Source organism: Takifugu flavidus, chromosome 14, assembly GCF_003711565.1.
Source record: "Takifugu flavidus isolate HTHZ2018 chromosome 14, ASM371156v2, whole genome shotgun sequence".
NCBI classification, from domain to species: Eukaryota; Metazoa; Chordata; class Actinopteri; order Tetraodontiformes; family Tetraodontidae; genus Takifugu; species Takifugu flavidus.
This window is the reverse complement of record NC_079533.1, coordinates 12,212,898-12,232,697: the sequence shown is the minus strand read 5'-3', so window position 1 is coordinate 12,232,697 and position 19,800 is coordinate 12,212,898. Positions and strand designations below refer to the sequence as shown.

General features: G+C 39.7%; 2 protein-coding genes and 1 pseudogene across 2 annotated transcripts; 2 read left to right on the top strand and 1 right to left on the bottom strand.

Moving 5' to 3' along the window:
• Positions 1–223: 223 nt before the first annotated feature.
• On the top strand, positions 224–5,810 carry LOC130537026 (organic cation/carnitine transporter 2-like; annotated as a pseudogene).
• Positions 5,811–6,649: 839 nt separating this feature from the next.
• On the top strand, positions 6,650–13,139 carry LOC130537027 (organic cation/carnitine transporter 2-like). The gene is made up of 11 exons (XM_057053383.1): positions 6,650–7,027; positions 7,946–8,128; positions 8,447–8,550; positions 8,629–8,783; positions 8,869–9,040; positions 9,975–10,107; positions 10,516–10,616; positions 10,723–10,937; positions 11,341–11,523; positions 11,613–11,748; positions 12,259–13,139. Exons 1-11 carry the CDS (start codon positions 6,821–6,823, stop codon positions 12,320–12,322), a joined length of 1,653 nt encoding a protein of 550 aa, XP_056909363.1. The 5' UTR covers positions 6,650–6,820; the 3' UTR covers positions 12,323–13,139.
• Positions 13,140–14,819: 1,680 nt separating this feature from the next.
• LOC130537745 (sodium-dependent phosphate transport protein 2A-like) lies at positions 14,820–18,403 on the bottom strand. The gene is given in 13 exon segments (XM_057054752.1): positions 14,820–14,861; positions 15,026–15,088; positions 15,090–15,291; positions 15,363–15,422; positions 15,424–15,464; positions 15,531–15,655; positions 15,977–16,093; positions 16,402–16,504; positions 16,784–16,979; positions 17,052–17,163; positions 17,242–17,385; positions 17,580–17,689; positions 18,393–18,403. Coding segments are annotated over 13 exon segments (1,326 nt in total).
• Between the last annotated feature and the right edge of the window lie 1,397 nt (positions 18,404–19,800).

The following is a 19,800-nucleotide window of genomic DNA, read 5'->3' as shown; positions in this document are numbered from 1 at the left end:
CAGGGCTGCTAGTACAGGTGTGTGCCTCACAGTCACAGTAGCAGGGCTGCTAGTACAGGTGTGTCTCACAGTCACAGTAGCAGGGCTGTTGTGTGCAGTGATACACCTGACAATCTTCCACAAATATAAAAGACCATAATTTAAATATTAAGCACAGTTTAGTAACAGACAACTTCAGTGTCCCCTCCTGAGCACTAGGGGTCTATGTGACTTTGCCTCTCAGTGTCTTGCAGATTTACCTGACTCCACACAATAAGTTTTGTATCATTTGAAACATTAACAGAGTCTAACTGCTGAATCCAAAGGGCACAATATGTACAGTGATCTGCTAAATGGAGATAAGAAACTTTGGAAAGAAAAAAAATCCTTTTAGGAGATCGTGGTTGAAGATGATTCAGTAATGATGAGGAACTTTGAGGAAGTAACAGCATTTCTTGGTCACTGGGGCCGTTTTCAGCAGGTTGTTTTCTTTCTGCTCCTTGCCAGCACGATCCCAAATGGATTAGGATTTGTTTCTATAGTCTTTATATCAGCGATTCCCAAACACCATTGCAAGATTCCAGATGTCAACTTGACCCTGGAATGGCTCCGTGTCATAATACCTGCCAAGGTAATCTGATTTACAACAATGACAGATTTCAACTTCATAAAAGTGCTGTATATAGAAAAATCAAAAATACAGTTAAGTTTACTTCTAAAATGAAATACTATGATACGCAAACAAAACTTTCAAAAGAGGCAACGTTACTGTCACAATACACAAGTGAGTCTTTAATGCAACTGAAAAATATAACATGTATAAATATACATAAATGTATGGATGAATGTAATGTAATGTCAGTGTCTTTACACGTGTATTTAAGATGTACATCTAAGTAAGGACTGGGTCATACACTCAGTAACCAAATCCTAAGCAAACATGCATGCATGCACATATACAGAGATTAATACCTTTAAGTCTTTTGCATGTTTCTTTAACAAACCACACATTTGACATCTTATTTCTTGTCACTCATACTCTACAAAGAAAGTTTGTAAAATGCTAATGGCAATAAAAAGCTCTAAAGGTCTGAAAAAATGTAAACGACCATAATCACAACACCACAAAGCAATAAAGCAAATCTAACATGACAAAGTGCTTCTTTTTACCATCTTCCTCCTTTTTAATAGCAGCTGTCACAAAAGCAATCAGCTTTATGTCCTTCAACACTCTCATTTTACCATAATTGAAGTGTTTTTACATTAGATAATTAACGGACACCAGGAACTGAGCAGTTGCACCAGATACAAGCTGGATGTGGTCAGAAATTACTCCGCTCAGGGACTCCTTCCTGGCATTGATGTCAACCTCACAAATCTGGAAGAGGAAAGCTGTTTGGATGGATGGAACTACAGCAAAGAAATCTTTCAGTCTACGATAGTGTCTCAGGTGTGTGTGTGTTTCTGTATGTAATGCATTGGAGGGTCATTTTCAACGACCAGTGGTCACGTGTACTTTGTAACCTTGGCTCTGTGTTGCACCCTCCTACAACTCAACTTTCCTGTCCTGCTGTTCCAGTTTGACCTGGTGTGTAATGATGGGTGGAAGCAGCCTTTTTCCTCCACCGTTTATTTCCTTGGAGTTCTTTTGGGATCCTTTTTTGCAGGACATATAGCTGACAGGTACAGTACACACAAGAGCACGTCTCTAAACGCACATAAGGACTCATTTTAAGATGATTTTATGATTTGTTTAATTATCAACCTGACTCTGCACTGGATCCATTGAATGAATGAAGGAATCAATTAATCAATCAATGAAAAAAAATCAATGTTTTCAATCATTGAATTACTGTTTTAACAAACTGTTTTATTATTGTTGTTGTTGTTGTTGTTGTTGTTATGATTATTTATCATGTTTTATTGCCCATCTTCTCAATATAGATATGGAAGGAAGCCTGTGTTTTTCATAACCATGGCAGTTCAGACAGTTTTTACTGTGGCCCTGATTTTCTCCCCATCTTGGGTCGTATTCGCCATCATTTTCTTCATTAGCGGCATGGGCCAAATGGCAAACTATGTGGCTGCTTTTGTATTAGGTACATGCAGATTTAACACAATATTTTTAAACAATATTTGTTGATCTCAATTATGAGTTGGCATATATTATTTCATATGATGACCTTTTTTTGTGCAGGAACTGAAACCTTGTCTGGGAAAATTAGGATACTGTTTTCATCACTGGGTGTATGTTTGGGTTTTACTATTGGCTCCCTTTCAGTCCCCCTCATTGCTTTCCTGTTAAGGGATTGGAAACCTTTTCTTCTGGCTACATCTCTGCCGGCACTGATTTACCTTTTGCTGTGGTGGTGAGTTCATTTACAAAATTAATAAATAATGCACACGGTAATATCAAATTGGAAGTTGTATGATGCAATACAAAGGCATTTCTGTTATAGGATGCAATATGAAGGTAAAAACATGTATGTGTCATGACCAAGAATACATTTGTTCCAAAACCATAATCAAATGATATATTATACATATCATATAATACTGAGGATACTCATTATAGTTTTTCCTATAAATGTCTGTTGTCACAGCCTTGTATGATTTTCTGGACTCATTAGGATCTCTTCTTACTTTTTGAACTTCATTTTGTTCCCAAATAAAAACAGTATTAGTTCCATTTATAGTTTTTTAAGAACTTACCATGTTCCAACTGAGGCAGGTTCATTCCAGAGTCCCCACGGTGGTTGTTCTCTCAGGGACGGCTGGAAGAAGCTGAGGCCATCATAAGAAAGGCAGCTAAGATGAACAAAGTTGAAGCTCCAGAGGAAATCTTCTCAGATTACTGTGTACGCTGGCACAACTTGTAGTTTTCAAAATATGTGGCTTTTGATTAGCCATTGAACAACCTTGGCTGATCATGAAATGGAGTAATTTTATAATGTAACTAAAAATGTGTCTTTCAGACTGAGAAGGAGCTTTCAGAGTGCAAAGAGGCAAAACCCAATGTCCTGGATTTGTTACGAAACAGAAAAATGAGGCCAATAACACCCATTCTTTGGTTGGTGTGGTGAGTCTGAAAATTCTTTATCGATTACACCTCCACCCTCCCACCATAACCCCAACCTTAACCCTTACTGTATTTTAAAGCTATTACGTATTGGCCATGTAAACCTGTTCTTTTATGACAAAGCATTTGGAAAATGTGACTAACATTATATCTAATGCCCATTCTGTCTTACCCAGGTTCACTTTATTAACTGGTTATTATGGCCTGACCCTAAACTCTGGGAATTTAAGCTCTGATCCCTACCTCAGTACTTTCATCTCAGCGGCTGTCGAACTTCCAGCATACATTTTTGTCTGGTTAACAATGCAGTACTTACCGAGACGTCTGACTCTTATTGGTGTGACACTTCTTGGAGGACTAGCCCTATTTTCATTCAACTGGTGCCAAAATGTGAGAAAGAAAACATTTCCCAACCATCTCTTGATGTTAAACTCTCACTTGCTGACATCAGGTGTAGCATCTGTAACCATTGTAATCTAAAAGCAAACAAGACTTTGTATTTTCATGCACATTTAACACTACACAACTATAACACCAGCCACAACCAATCTCAGTCATTGTGGGAGAGCCCCCAAAAGCATACCAAGCTCAGCAAAGCTAATAACATTTCCCATTTTGTTAAGCATGCACAAAAATCCACAATCTTTTCCCAGAATAAAGTTGTGCAAAAGTGAATCAGCTAACCTGTACATGTGCCTACTGGTAAACACATGAAAGACAGTAGTTACATATAGTTTATGAACACATCAGCGGTACGAGCATACAGACAAATGTGCAAAACTGTCAATAACATAATGTATGTTCAATTCAAACATCTCAATCAATCACTCTTGTAATCTTCATGTAACCTTAGCTATTTTCTCTTTTTGTTCAGCTTTACCGCCATTGTCAGTGACACTAGAGATGTTGGGTAAATACGGCTTTACCAGTGGTGCAACACTCGTTTTTACCTACACAGCAGAAATATACCCAACACCTATCAGGAGCACAGCAACAGGAACATGCGGCATATTTTCCAGAGTAGGCACCTGCATAGCTCCCTTTTTATTCCAGCTGCGTAAGTTAAATTCTCCTGACATTTATACCCACCTGACCCAGGACTCTCTCCTATTGTAAACATTGGTTTTCCAACATACAGGTGAAATCTATGAGCATCTGCCTTACATTTTACTGGGATCAATGACACTTATCTCCGCCTTGGCAATTCTCTTCCTCCCTGAGACCTTTGGAAAACCCCTTCCAGAAACAATTGGGCAGATGAGTGAGAGAACCAGGTAAAAAGCTTTCTGCACACAAAAATACAAATATAAAATTTTAGGATTTTTGAAAACAGTAACAAAACCCTGTATTTATCTTCAACAGGGTGAAATGTCCGTGTCTCACTCAACGACCAAAATCTGTGGTTGATTTGGAAAGTCGAATGTGAAGTAACAATGTTTGCTTGAGGGAATGCACCCTAACAATCTCTCTCTCTCTCTCTCTCTCTCTCTCTCACACACACACACACACACACACACACACACACACACACACTCACGCACAAAAACACACACCTTGTTTATAACTATATACATAAATGACTTTTCTACTTTGCTATTCTAGGATACTGACAGAAGAATTCAAAATGCTACTGTGATCATCCTCATTATTTAACTGTAATATAAGCATACATATATATCACTTAAGTTGGTTCCACATGTGCCTTTCCCTGTCAACTGTGAAGATAAAGCCATTTGGTTACCACACTGTCTTGATGTTAGTATGTTCAAACAAAACAGACAAACAAAGAAAGCACTATTAGTTTATTGGGTAGTGAATTTGTTAGCCTGGCACAGAGCCATTTAATTAGACAGTAATTTCTTGTTCCTGTAGACAAAATACCAGTGGTGTGTTCTGACTGATTTGTCCCACATTTAAGTGCTAATTATTATACAAACTCTGTTGCAGCATGTGTTAGTGCAGCTTTGTGGTTTTATTCGCATTTTTCTCCAGGATAGAAATAACGTCTTCCAGCCAAAGCCAAGCAATTTTACTTACAGTTGCAATAAAAGTTCGGATTATTACTCAGACAAATATTACCAGTATCAAGTTGTGTATTTGTATTGAATACAAATGTATGATTACGTACCTCTTAATAGATCAGAATTATTCTCAATAATACTTTTCTGTTCAAAGTGAATTTAATTTTATTTATACAGCACCTGTTTCAATTAAGTTTGTCTCTCAGTGCTAGAAACCCAGAAATATTTATGGATGTCATTTCATTCTGTCCCAGCTGCATAGGGGCAAAGACACAATACACTCCAGGATGAGTTACCAGCTCATCCAAGGCACTATGTGAGCATTTGGAGGTTTGGTACCTGGCTTAAAGGTACCTCTACAGTGGCCTGAGGGTGTCCTCAGGGCTCCCAGCACGCCTTCCAAATTTTGACTGCACCCAGGTCTAAAACTGACATTCTCCCGCTTCTCAGCCCAGTCCCCTACAGACTTAGCTACCACTGCCCTGGGTGAGATAGGCTCCAGCACCCTCCCCGCAAAGGAAGTGGCCGTGCCCTCTACCCCAGTCCTTCCAGATGTTCCTATCAGCTATTGTTTTCCTCGTCCTATGCCAGTGCGTCTCCCTGTGGTCGGGATGTTGGACATTGAAATAGTGCAGCTGTTTAATTCAGATACAGAAGATGAAAACTTTGATGGTTTTGTGGCGGAAGAATAAATATTTTGTTCAATAAATGTGTCGAAACTCACTGTTTTACTTCCGTTGTCATTTTTTACTGTATGTTTCAGCACGCGCTTAATAATACGATGTGCCTTATGTATGTTTTAAATACAGAAATAGCACCCATAACTGAGACTGCGCCTTTTAATACAGTGCACCTTATGGTCGTGAAAATACGATATTTACAGTAATCAAGTATTTTAAAGTGATTGAGGTTAGCAGATTTATTTGTTTGTTCCAAACCTTCTGTTCATTTAATAAACTTTGTGTGATCTTATACATTTGAGTCCTTACCTTAAGTTCAGTTCTTGTCAGCTAACACAGAATGAAGTTGAACAGCCAAAGGTCAAACTTCAGTCAAGGTAAATGTAATCAGCACACCGTGACCTGCACTCTTTCACTGTTTTTATACCAGTTATCATATCATAGTGATTATGTACAGGTATAACCAACTATAAAGGATATTGATAATAGAATTTAAAGAAACCCTTGGGCTCCATGAAGTTTTCTCTGCAAACACTTTTTCATCCATTTAATGTCTGATTGTTTGATGTTCTAAATTTTCCAGATAAGCTTAAATATTTGTTTGTTTGTTTGTTTTATCCTAATCTGTTTAAGACTTTATAACAGAGTTATAACTCTGATGTCTTGCCAGTTCACTCCAGTGCAGCTTCCACCAATATGTGCTCAGTGTTTGCATTTTTAATGCAGAGGAGTGGTTAGCTGGACAGTGACAAGAAAGAAGGTTTGTCTACTTACATGTCGACAGTGGGGACTTTGGAAGACTTGCTCTTCTTCTTCCTCTTAAGACAATCTCCAAAATTGAACAACTGAAGTCAAACTTCCCATTCATTTCCAGAAAGGTAGGTGAACATATTGTGCTGCTTTCATTTTAATTATTGTCTTAGTGTCTATTTGGTATTGTCACTTCTCTTTTGCTCCTTCCTATGCACATATCTTTTGCATGTTTGTAATAAATCACTAAATGAAACTATTTTCATCAGCAACATCTCCCACTCAGGTCTAAATATACCGACTGAGATGCAATGAAGGATTATGAAGACACAATAGCTTTTCTGGGCCAGTGGGGACGTTTCCAGGCGATAGTCTTTTTCCTGCTCTGTGCCAGCATTGTGCCTAATGGAATGATGACTTTCTCTAGCGTCTTCTTAGCTGACATTCCAAGTCACCACTGCCTGATCCCGGATGTTAATTTGACCCAAGACTGGCTTAGTGTGATCATCCCTAAAGAGGTATACAAAATTATAAACTTGTGATTTATAACAAAGTACTGCACAGAACTCATTACCAGAGATTTATGGTCATATTTGTCATTTCAACATGCTGAAACTGAAGATTACTCTATAAAACCATTTATTCCACTTGTTCCCAAGGTTTGAACGACAAAAATCCTGTAGACCTTAAAAGAGACTCTGTCAGTCTCCCAGAGCCAGATCAGCAGACAGGCTCAATTTTATTAAAGACTTATTTAGACTTATTACGTTGCTGACTCTCCTGGCAGTGTGATAATATTGTATGTAAGTTTATGTATGTTCATGTTTTGAGGAAAACCTGAGGCCAGCAGCAGGATCCGAGCATTGACAGTTCTGAATTGGCAGATAGGCAAATTGACCACGTCCTACCTTCCTAACAATGCGCTTGGCTGGTAGAAACAGCACCTGGAAGTACTTGTAACAACAATAATACGGCCTAGATAATAAATACCATTTTCTATTCATATACTTATATTCTTTATGAAATACTTGCCTACTCAATCAGCAAAGCAGGTTGTGAATTAGCTACAGTGTTCTAAATCATTAACTTTCTTCAACATGGAAGACATTCAGGCACAGTTCAGAAAAACAGCAGGCTCACCTGATCAGCATATACTCCACACTGCCTTCTTTCATCAAGCAGCACCATCATGTCCAGTGGAACACCAGTGCTGGTACAACATAATGTAAAAAGCTCTCATCTACACTATCCAGCTTTCCCTCACATTCATGAAATGGCAACAAGAATCCGGTGATAATATTAAAGGCAGCATTATATTGGCTATTTATTTTTCTTTAAATAATATATGTTAAAACACTTGCTAGGAGAATTTCTCCACCCCCCTAAAATTAGATAAATAAATGCAATAATATCATTTTTGTGATTGTTAATGAAAGGTGGTGAATGGGCATGAGGAACTGAGCAGATGCAGCAGGTACCGCCTGGACGTGGTCAGGAATCTCTCTGACCGGGGTCTCGTACCTGGCAGAGACATCAACGTCACCGAACTTGAGCAGGAGGAATGTCTGGATGGGTGGAGCTACAGCAAAGACATCTACCAATCTACCATAGTGTCCAAGGTAAAATGACTGTATATTTATATATACTGTAAGTTCATGTCAGGTGTAATCATTTGCATATGACCCCGAGGATCGGTTGTCACTGGTTGCCAGACTGAGCTGCCTGGTTATTATTTAAGGATGGCATTTTACCACTTTAGGATTTACATGCTATTTAAAATCTCCTCTCGGGCAACTTTAACCTCACCTCAGTAAATGAGCGAATCAAAGATAATTTTTATGGATAAGTGGCACAAGAATCAAGACACTTAAATGAATATTTTCCTAAAATATTCCAGTTGGTTTAACTGAGTAAATGTTCACATATGCTTATTCCAGTTTGACCTGGTGTGCAGCGACCAGTGGAAGCAGCCATTCACTTCCACTGTTTTCTTGCTGGGAGTTCTTTTCGGATCCTTCGTTTCAGGACAGATCGCAGACAGGTAGTTAAAACAACACCATAGAAGTATATGGTGGTGTGACCAACTTAGTCATCATAACGATTTCTCTATTTGTTCCAGGTTTGGAAGAAAACCTGTGATCTTTGCCACTATGGCTTTTCAAGCGATTGCTACCATTGTTCAAATGTTTTCAAATTCTTGGACAATGTTCTGCATCCTCTTCTTCATCACTGGTTTAGGACGGGTTTCCAGCTATGTATCTGCATTTGTGTTGGGTAAACATGAACACCTGACATTGAGAGCTGTGTTCGGTATGTAATTTGACCATAATGTTTTAATCATTTCTCTGCTTGTGTCCAGGTACTGAGATCTTAACTGGGAAAGTACGCATCATGTTCTCAGCTTTGGGTGTTTGTGTGAGCTTTGCTGTTGGCTACATGCTGCTGCCTCTTTTTGCATACTTTTTACGGGACTGGCAATCTCTCCTGTTCGGTATCTCTCTACCCTGTATGGCCTACCTTCCTCTCTGGTGGTAGGTTGTATTTTTAAGCAAATATTTCAGGTCCACTTTCAAAATTTATTTTTGTCTGTCAGGACTTTGGCATCCATATCAGGTTTAAATTTCAGCAGTGAACATTTGCATTTTGTTCTGGAAAAGCAAAGGGAAGGCACGCCATGTGTTGGAACAATTTGAAATAGTTTCAAGGGCAGACCTTGGGATTTCTGCAGTTTGTAAATACGAGTCCAGGGTCAAAGTTTTGAGGAGTAAGTTGCATGGCTGAGTAACAACAGTCCAAGATTCTGTACTTTGTCACTTCGAACCTTCTAGGTATATGCATATAGATAGCCATCATAATACATAGCTATAACAGATAAAAGATATCGATACAAGCACAGTCTTTTATTACATGTGTATTATTATCATACCATACTGGGGCAAAAAGGTTACAGTTGGAAGGAGGCAATGGCACTTGTCCTTGAACCCGTTTAACTGTCACTGAAGTCCTGTCTCAAATGAAAACTTGCCAAGCTCTGGCCAAGAGCTGTAGCCATTCAAACTTTAGCACAAGGTAGACTCAATAGACAGAATGAAGGAGGGAGTTTGGGGTGTGTTTTTTTTTTTTTTTTGCAATTTTAGTAATATTTTAAAGGTGTGTGTTTCTTTTTGTTTTTTTCTACTGGCTCCATTTTCTTATATTTAGTGTAGAAGAGAGACAAACTCACTGAGCTCTGCAGATGCTAAAGGACTTGGTGACACCCCCATTAAATAGCGTAGTGGTTTGAGCCATTTCATTTCTGATACACACAGTTGCAAGCTGTTGTTTTTAACAGTATATCAATGCTGTGCTTTAAGCTGTCCATCATAGTTGTAAATACACGGTAAATACATGGTGAAAGCAAAATCTTGATAATTATGATTTTATTATCCCCAAAGGGTTAATCATCTTTTTTGAATATTGCCACAGGGTTATCCCAGAGTCTCCTCGATGGTTGCTCTCCCAGGGAAGAGTAGCAGAAGCTGAGGCTGTGGTGAAGAAGGCTGCTAGGATCAACAAAATCAACATGCCCCATGTTGTCTTTGAAAGTTACAGCCACCATGTAAGTCTGCTGACTTGGCACAAAGTGTGTGATTGACTGTGTGGGGGTGTGTAACCCATGAGTGCCTCTGTCAATAAACATTCAAGTAAATTTATTTTATACATGGGTCAAAAAAATAATAGGGTCACTTAAGTTGAAAATTAAAATCCAGTAGCACCAGAAATGGTAAAACACTCAATCCATATGAGGACGATTTAGGCTGGTGTCACCAGACACTCACATCTGTCTCATGGCCTCATTTGTGAAAAGAACAAGGTACCAGCACCAAATCTGATAACTGTATTGTGCTCTGGCAAACACGCGCTTCATGTGTTTCCTTGATTTTTCAGTAGTTCAGAATTCAATATCTTTAAATTGGGAGAAAATAACCACATTTCAATGAAGTTTCCAATGAATATCATTTTTCAGGTTGATGAGAAAAAGACAGACTCAACAAAACGCCATAATATCATTCACCTGCTGAAGACAAGTAACATCAGAAATATAACCCTAATTGTGTGCCTGTTGTGGTGAGTACACAATTTGAGAGCTTAAATTAATAGTTAAATCTTCCTGATCATTAAAATTGTCTCATACTGTATATTCTTGTAATTTGAAATTGCTTTACCTCCTCAGGTTTACTCTGAGAACTGGCTACTACGGCTTGTCTTTGAACACATCCCAGCTTCACGCTGATCCTTACATCAGCGCTTTCATGTCAGCAACTATAGAAATACCGGCATACATTTGCATCTGGCTGGCGCTGCGATACCTAAAAAGGCAACTGACGATCATCTTTTTCCTCTTCCTTGGAGCCATGTCGCTCCTTCTCATTCAGCTGGTGCCTGAAAGTATGACATGTGACACACAGCAACATCTCATCTGACAGACTACAGTATTGTCTAATATGAAATCAATGAAATCCACCTTTAAGATGACAGTGCTCCTTGGGAGAGGGTGTAAAAGAGCAGTCTTGCAATTCAAAGAAATCAAAGGAAAAAGAGGACTAAGTGATGAAAAAGGAGATTGGAAAGTGAAACTTTAAGGGGTCCCTAAATCGTTCTCGTTGTGGATGATGTGTTTGTCGGGTAGCACCCCTCGAGATTGCTATATTCGCTGTAGCCCGAAAATCCCAATTTTCCGCTCTATGAAGACATTTACAATTAGATACAATGAATGATCACATGAGTTAAAATCTTGCATTTTGCAGAGGATTCTACCACATTTCGGGATTTGATGTGATCCCTTCTCTAGGTTTATCATGGATGGCTGTTGCTCTGGAGATGGTGGGTAAATTTGCTGTGACAGCTGGGTCCAACTTCATGTATGTCTACGTAGCTGAGCTTTACCCAACAGTGCTCCGGAACACTGCAACAGGAGCGTGCAGCATTCTTTCCCGAGCAGGGAGCACCACTGCTCCTTTTCTGTTCCAGCTTAGTGAGTAGACTGGTCTTTAATTCTAATCATTGCAATTTAATAGTGCCAATTTAAAAACAAAGGTCTACATTCCACTAATGTTTCAACAGCTGTATACTTTAAGTTCCTGCCATATATCATTCTGGGGACTCTTTCTGTTGTATCAAGTCTGACTGTCTTCTTCCTGCCGGAGACATTTCAAGTTCCTCTTCCTCAGACCATTGAGGAAATGACAGCAACTAAACGGTGAGTTTTTGTAGGAATATTGTCTACTATCTCCTGTATCAAAGTTTATGAAGATCTGTGAATTCTTAGTCGGTGCGTTTCAGTTGAGACCCTTGTACATGGGTGCCTCTCCAAAGCCTCGTAAACAATAATTACAACCTAGAGAATAATGACCAGAGGGTTTCACTTATATACATGTTTCTACTAGTTTTGTGGTAAACGGGAATTCCTCAATCACTATTACATAACCCAAACCTTTTAAACAAAAATACCACTTGAGCAGCAGAATAGGAAACGTTCTTCCTTCTGTTTTAAAATGCAAGTGAAATGTGAAAATACTGACAAACCAAAGCGTTAAGGAAAATTACAACAGCATTTTATGATCGGGTTCCAGTTAATGGAGGCATTTAAATCCAGATGTGGAGATTTGTTTGTATCTAGGACTGCTGAAACATTTATGATAATGTGAGAAATTTGGGTATTTGTCTGCATAAAACCCACTGATGATTTGTTTTTTATGTTTGCTTACAGCATGAACTGCCTGTTCCGGAAGCAGAACAAATCACCTGGAGTGGTAGCTGAAACCCAACTCTGATCTCAACTATGTTTTTTTTATTCAGACATGGAAGTGCAGCTGAGCGTGAATGTAGCATAAAACCTAAAAATGGATCTGTGTCAACCTTCTGTTCACACATGTTCATTTTTGCAGATGATTTACTGTCTGCCAAGGAGATTATCTGACGGCCAGATGTTTCAGGGTTTTCTTTTAGCAAATTAACTTCAATAATGACAATCCCACATTGGTTTGACCTTTGATCTTCCAAAGAGCAAAGTCAAGGGGTTTTGTTCGTAAAGTGCCCATAAAGTGCCCTACTACTATCATATTTCATTAACGCAAAAGCAAATTGGTGGAGGCCTGCTCTCTCTGAGTACTTTATTTTCTAGTTATATATTATGACGGGTGTTTTTTTTCCCTGGCTCAGCAGTCTGCACAGTGTATTTAGCTGTGTCAATATATTAATGTGATGGGGCTATAAACTACTGCAGATGATAGCTTGAGCTGTAATGTTATTGGACTTGTAGCACACATGGAACTATCCATTATTTTGAGCAGTTTGTTCACAATAATGGATAGTTCCATGTGTGCTACAAGTCCAAAGAAGCGTACATTTAAAAAAAACAATAAAATCAAGCAAGCAGATTTTTGTGCCCTTTATTTCATTTCACTCTTGCAGGCCCCCCTCGTTTGATGCTCCACTTCCTGTTTTTTCTCTATTCAAGATATTTTGTAGTTATACTGCTTTATATTTTCCACTTTGTATTCTTTTATGATGCATTTTTACTGCAGCAACATTGTAAATTTCCACTGTTGGTGGGGAATCTTTAATAAACTAATACATAACTGCAACAAATGTTTTATTTTATGTATGTAAATTGTTATTGTCTGAACGAAGAGCAAAGTATGAATAGGCAGCCCCATGGTGGGTGAAACCACTCAAGTCCCACAAAGTACACACTTATCAGCTTGATGAGACTGTCCTCAAATGATCCGTAAGTAACAGTTATGGCGGGACATCTCTGATACTGAGAATGCTGCATATACAATGTGTTTCTCGGCTTCAGATTCAATTTACTTGTTTATATTGTTTTGTTTGTGTAATAGCTATTTTGTCACCTCACAATGCCTGAATCAGGAAAATAAATTGATTTGGTGGCATATTTCCTGTCAAGGCCATTTTCAAGACAAGCCATTTTTTTTTTTTTTAAAAAGCTAAACGCTTTGAAGAAAGGTCAAACAACTCCGAAGCTAGCTTGTCGACTCAACTTTCAGCCTTAGTTTCAATGACGATAGAAAAAGACTTCCCGATGGAACTGAAGTGCACAAGTAATCTGTACAATAGGAATTGAACTCTTGGAAACTGAGGAAAGAGAGGAGGAGGATTTTTTGTGTCATGGCTGTAGCTGCAGTTGAAGGAGACTGTCTCACCCCTGGTTTGTTCACTCAGTAAAGGCATTTATTGCCTCTCTGTCTGCAATGCCGCTGCTTTTCATACTGTAAACAGCATAACAACATGGTGTTACGGACAGTCAAGGAGGCCAGGACCCAGATGCAGAGTAAAAAGTAAAAGGTTCTTTATTGATAACAACAATGCAAGGGGAAGCAGTTCACGGAACGAAGGATCAAAGTAGCAACAAAAACTCTAGAAAAGTAGCAACAAAAACAACAAACTAATAATAACCAAATAATGGGAAAAAAACGTCGGGAAAAAGTTCAAACGAAGAACAGAGACAGGGCACTGGAAAAAACTCACATCACTGGGAGTAAGCACGGGATAGCGCGAGGCGAAAAACTGGAGCTCTCTGAGGGTTGGAGCTAGGTGCTGCAGCAAGAACAACAATCTGGCACCGCAGGCAAAGAGAGGAGAGCTTAAGTAGACGCCGAGTCAGGGTTAGGAGCTGCAGGTGCGCCCGAGGCTCAGCGCTCTTCAGAGATCGGCCCGCCCCTGACTGCCGCTCCTGCAGGTGGAGGAGGAGGGGAGGAGCCCGAGCCATGACCAGAAACTGAACCACAACACATGGTTTAGAAAACTATAAAATAGTTATTGAGTTGTGGATTGAGTCACATGGAACAATCGGCCCTTTTGGTTTGTGCTTCCATTTAAAATTGTGTTTTTTCCCAATACAGTGGAGTAAGATTACCGTCTGTCTGTCAGAGATCCATCACTTTGTTTGACCTTACAAAACGCAAAGTACATATGAGTATATACTGAGTGTATATATACTGTGTATAAGTTTCCCAATGTAGAAGAACCCCAACATCGGGACAGGTGTTTTCTGCACTTTAACACACAAATTAACACATTTTGTCTTGAGAGATGAGTCAAGTCCTGCTTCCTTCAGGTGATAACCCTACAGTCGAGTGCTGATGAACGCCCCTGCTTTAATGTGGTATGTCCTCTCCTGAGTACAATAAGGACATACCGGTTGGTATATTTGTTGTTCTACCTGCCAACATGCTTCAGTTTCCTGGCCTTCCTCGCTCTGGTTACTATTTCCTTTGACATTTGTCACAGCGTGGACAGTTCCACGCTCTAGTGGTGTTGTTGATCGGTTCCTGTGTATTCTGCACCATCCTAGGAACAACACATAAAGAACATCCTCAAGGATGGTAAATCCACAAGAACTTTTCCAAATGACAAAAAACATGGTGACACTGTCTCACTTATTGAAAGGGATAAAGAGCTCAAATGGTGGCAACATTTCACTCAAATTATTTACCTCTATTTTGTCTGCACACCTGCGACATCTGAGTAATGAGGTCATCGATGGGCTGCAGTGATGTCATCCAGATAGGGAAAAAAATCCCAGTTCTACAGGACAGCTGGTAAAAAATCAGGCATGTGTAGTTGGAGTATATTCACTGTCGTGACAAATACGATCAGAACAATCACTGGTCCTCCGATCCCTGCCATCACCTCCCATCCTGCCATGAAGACAGCAAAAACAAGGGCTGGAAGAAGCAGGAAGCACAGCAGAAGGTAGAGGACCGCAAACCATCGATACCTGTTTAAGAATAAAATAACTTTGATTTCTTTTTTATGGTTCATTTAACAGCTTTTATTGTTATTGCAGACCTTGCAGTGCATCTGCCTAGTGCACGGGCCATATGGATGGGTAGATGTGTGACAGGTTTGCAGAATACCGAGGAGGTTAAAGCAAAAATGACATAAAGCAACCTGAAAAAGAAAGGTTTAATTATATAGAAATCATTGTTGCATATGATACACTCAGTATCCTTGTACCTGTGTGGCGGCTGCTAGTTTGTCACCAGGACTAGCCAAAGCTGCGAGTATGGCTGTTGTCGTGGTTCCGAGGTTGGCCCCAAGTGTTAGAGGGTAAGCTCTTTCAATGCTGATTACCCAGATGCCTGAAAAAAATGGCATAATTAGCAACAATAATTTTAGCCATGTCTCTTAGTGGCATAGTCAGCTTTCCAAATTCGGCTATAGAAGAAGTATTCAAATGGCAGCTATGATGAATAAACTGATTCTGTACAGTAAAAAGAGTGCGTGTGCATTGTGCTTCTTTAAACCAGACCCCGCTTTTCTAATGCAGATGATGTTTTATCTACTCATCTTAGGCAAACAATGAAAACAGCCTCCACACCTGCATGGAAATTTCTACTACAATATTTATATATGTGAGTTTCCAGGATATGAGTGTGTATTTTGGTGAGTGTGTGTGTTACCTATGAGTGGAGTGATTGCAGAGGTAAAAACAGAACTACTCTGGACCAGAAAGGTTATGCCCGCCCCCACTAACAGTACCATATAACCCGCCAGCCACGTAAAAGGGAACGGGAAATCTGCCAGATGGAAATGAACAATCTTCTAAGCTTGGATTGGATGGTGGCTTTGGTGGTCCTGCAGCTTTATTTTTTGGGGTTTTTTTTTATAACAGTGTTGGTATGTAACAAATATCTCAGAGTAAAGATGGCTTACATTTCGTTGTGTGGTCTGAATTGTTGTATATCCCTCATGTTCTTTCATTGTTCTGTTAAAACAAACAACAGCATGAGGCATTAGAGGTTTTATTGGGGAGGGTGTTTACAAATTTAAAAAAGTCTAGGTTGCATGTTGAATGTGTATTTAAGCAACAGGAAATTGGAAAAACCGTCAAGAGCAGACACCTTTGGGGCCATGCTTTGACACCACTGCTTCACCAGACTCTTGTTCCTCACACTCTGGTCCCCTGCAGTAAAGGCTGCAATGACTGACTGATCAAGCTAAACAGGAAAAATGGTGACATTATGTCATGTGTTGTATTTCATCTCATGGTTTGCTGCTGGTTTTATCTATGGTATCTAGTCTCTAGGGATTATCTAATTGCTCTTCTTTATCTGACAAACCTGAAGACCTTTGCCTGGTTGTAGTTGAGTAGGATTTTAATAATATTTAACTCTTGGGGGAAAAGTAACCATCCATCCAATGGCTGATGTTATCATGACAGTTCTGTGTGCAGTTAACAACTTTTTACTGTTCGCTTGATGGGGTACCTGAATTATAGTTTTTGTGAGCAGGTCTGTAAGGATCTTCAGAAGTTCTGGAGCTTTGTTTTCACTGCCAAGCTGCAGAACATTGACCATAGCCTGTGACACCCGCATCAACAACCCACTAGCGGCTTCCAGAGGGAGGAGCACTAAAACGGACAGCCAGTTAAAGCAGTCATGGACTGTAGCGCCAGAAAAAGCCCTGGAATGAAGAGAGATTAAGTCTTTTGTTTTTGCCATGCACGTTTCAGAGCACAAACATTCAGATGTTCACCTTTCAAACTCATCTCTCTCTGCCACCTGCATGAGCGCAACAATAGTGTTGGTGACGGACGTTCCAATGTTGGAGCCCATGATGATAGGAATGGCCGACTGAACATTTAGCACTGCACCAACAAACAATAAGATCTGGGTAGCATCAACTTTCTGAAACTAGGTGAAACTGTGATGATGCTTGGACTCACAACCAGAGGAGACCAGGCTGACTATGATGGAGGTAGATGTTGAGGAGCTCTGCGCTAACACTGTCATCAGTATTCCCACCATCAGCCCTGCGACTGGATTTGAAAAAATAACATTTTGCTGGAAGATATCCCCGGCTACTCTGCCTGGGTGGAGACAAGAGAGCAGATAAGATCTATTGCTAAGTGGCCACCAGTTCAAGATGAATTCCAGAACCCTGATGAGGCATAAACAGCAGTGGAAAAAAGATATAAAGAGTAGAATTCATTTCTGTTTCCGTGCAGGTACTTTAAAGAGCGATGCTGTCCAAATGAAGACTAGTAGTGATGAAAGTTCTTACCTCCTGCTAGCTGGAAAGCACAACTTAAAATGTCGAGGGAGCACACGAAGAAATACAGAAGCAAAAAAAGGAGTGGGATTTTGCAGAGAGCAGATACCATTGTTTTCACCCTTGTTTGAGTCTAACACCCCATCTTTTCTGGTCCTAGCTACATATAAGTTACTCCAATAAAATCTTGGGGATTTGTTAAAAAATAGAAAAAATGTTTATAGCATTGATCCCAGTATGACTATGAAACACAACAGATGTGAAAAAAGGGTAGAAACTGTATGGAAGGTGCCACTGTGCGTTGTAGATTAACTCAAAATATGAACTCTATTACTGGTGGTTTAATGGGTAGCTAAGAATTGCTGTTTTTCTACATAATTTGTATATAATGTGTTAGCCCCCTCACCACCACCACGACACACACACACACACACACACACATTAAGGTTTGTGGCTGAATTATCTAATAAACTTGCAAATGTGTTATTAATTGTTAGATGCTCCTCTAGATGTTTGCCCCTTCGACTCTTTACAATAGATAATGTACAAAAACATTAGCCATGATGAAAGCTAAAATGTTAACTATGTCAATGGAATTATATAACATTTACATGTACAGAACACAGGTCACATCCTTCTTAGGACATCCGAAAATACAAGTTTTAAAATGTCTTGACTCTCTTTAATATTGAGCACAGCAACATTTTGGCTCTAAAGGTGCATCTGAGAACCACCCTTAACAAGGAGACACAGCGAGTGGAGGAGCGCTGTTCCAAAGGGCATGCAGAGACTTTCCATGTGTGCATTGCTGATGTAAATTAATACGCCTGTGGCATGTCGAGTCAGCTATCTGAGCCCTCTTAAGGCGCTAGGAATGTAGCTGTTATATTACACAATTCCCAAACACTCATGTTGACGCTGCTCATACTCATCAGCACAAATAATGTTCATTTGCTGCTTTAATCAGCTTCAGTCTTTCACAATGAATCACAGGGAATAGCTGAGAAAAAAATATGTTTAAACTCAAGAAGGCAATTTACGACCCATACCCCTGACTGTTAAAGTTTCTTGAGTCTCTTTTTTGCTTTTAACGACTTTTTGAGGCGTTATTTCCTTTCCCAACTTGTTTTCTGAGAACAAGTCTGCACAGGTTTAGGGCCGTTACACAGAACTGTGAAAAAGAGGGGAAAATCCAGTGCGACCGGATGTAATATTTTTGTAGAAAGAGACTTTCTGAATCCAGTGAAACTCAAGTGGGACAGTTTGTTTTTTTACTCTGACCTTTTTATTTATTCCTTTTTTACTGCTCTTAAATAGTTTCCCCATTTAATAATCCACAAACGGCTAAAATAGTTCATCTGTCAACAAGCATTCTTCTAAAAAAGCTGTTGCTTTGCTTACAAATATGCCTGTCTGACATATTTGCAGCATACACTGCATGGCAAAAATCCTGTATGTCAAACTCCTTTTTTACACCTGACATTGTTTCAAGATGACAAATAACATCTGTTTGGAATCTAAACAATGCAACTGTCATCCCTGTTAGACCAAAGAAACAATCGCTTTTGATTTGTGGCTCTGTTTTGTGTGTCTCATTCATTGCACTGCATGTTTTGGGTGCTACACTTCATAATTTGATGATTTGAAATAAAACCACAGCCACTAAATGACGATTACAATCACGGGTTTTTAACCTGTAGTTCCAGTCACAATCCAATGACCCAATTTAATACCACCTTCTTTTAGCATCCCTGTGGAAACGGTGCTGCAAATTTCTTGAAGAACAAAAAAATGGAGATGTGGCAGAGATACTGTTGTGGTGACAAAATGGAGAGCAAAGCAAAGCTTCCAGGCATCAGTACGGAAGTATGGAACGTGTACATTCTAGGTTTTTGCAGTGAGAGAATGAAGACGCGGCGGCACGGTGGTGTGGTGGTTAGCACTGTTGCCTCACAGCAAGAAGGCCCCGGGTTCGATCCCCGGTTGGGACTGATTGGGGACTTTCTGTGTGGAGTTTGCATGTTCTCCCTGTGCCTGTGTGGGTTCTCTCCGGGTACTCCGGCTTCCTCCCACAGTCCGAAGACATGCATGATTGGGGATTAGGCTAATTGGAAACTCTAAATTGCCCGTAGGTGTAGGTGTGAGTGTGAGAGTGAGTGGTTGTGTGTCTGTATGTGTTAGCCCTGCGATTGACTGGCGACCAATCCAGGGTGTACCCTGCCTCCGCCCATTG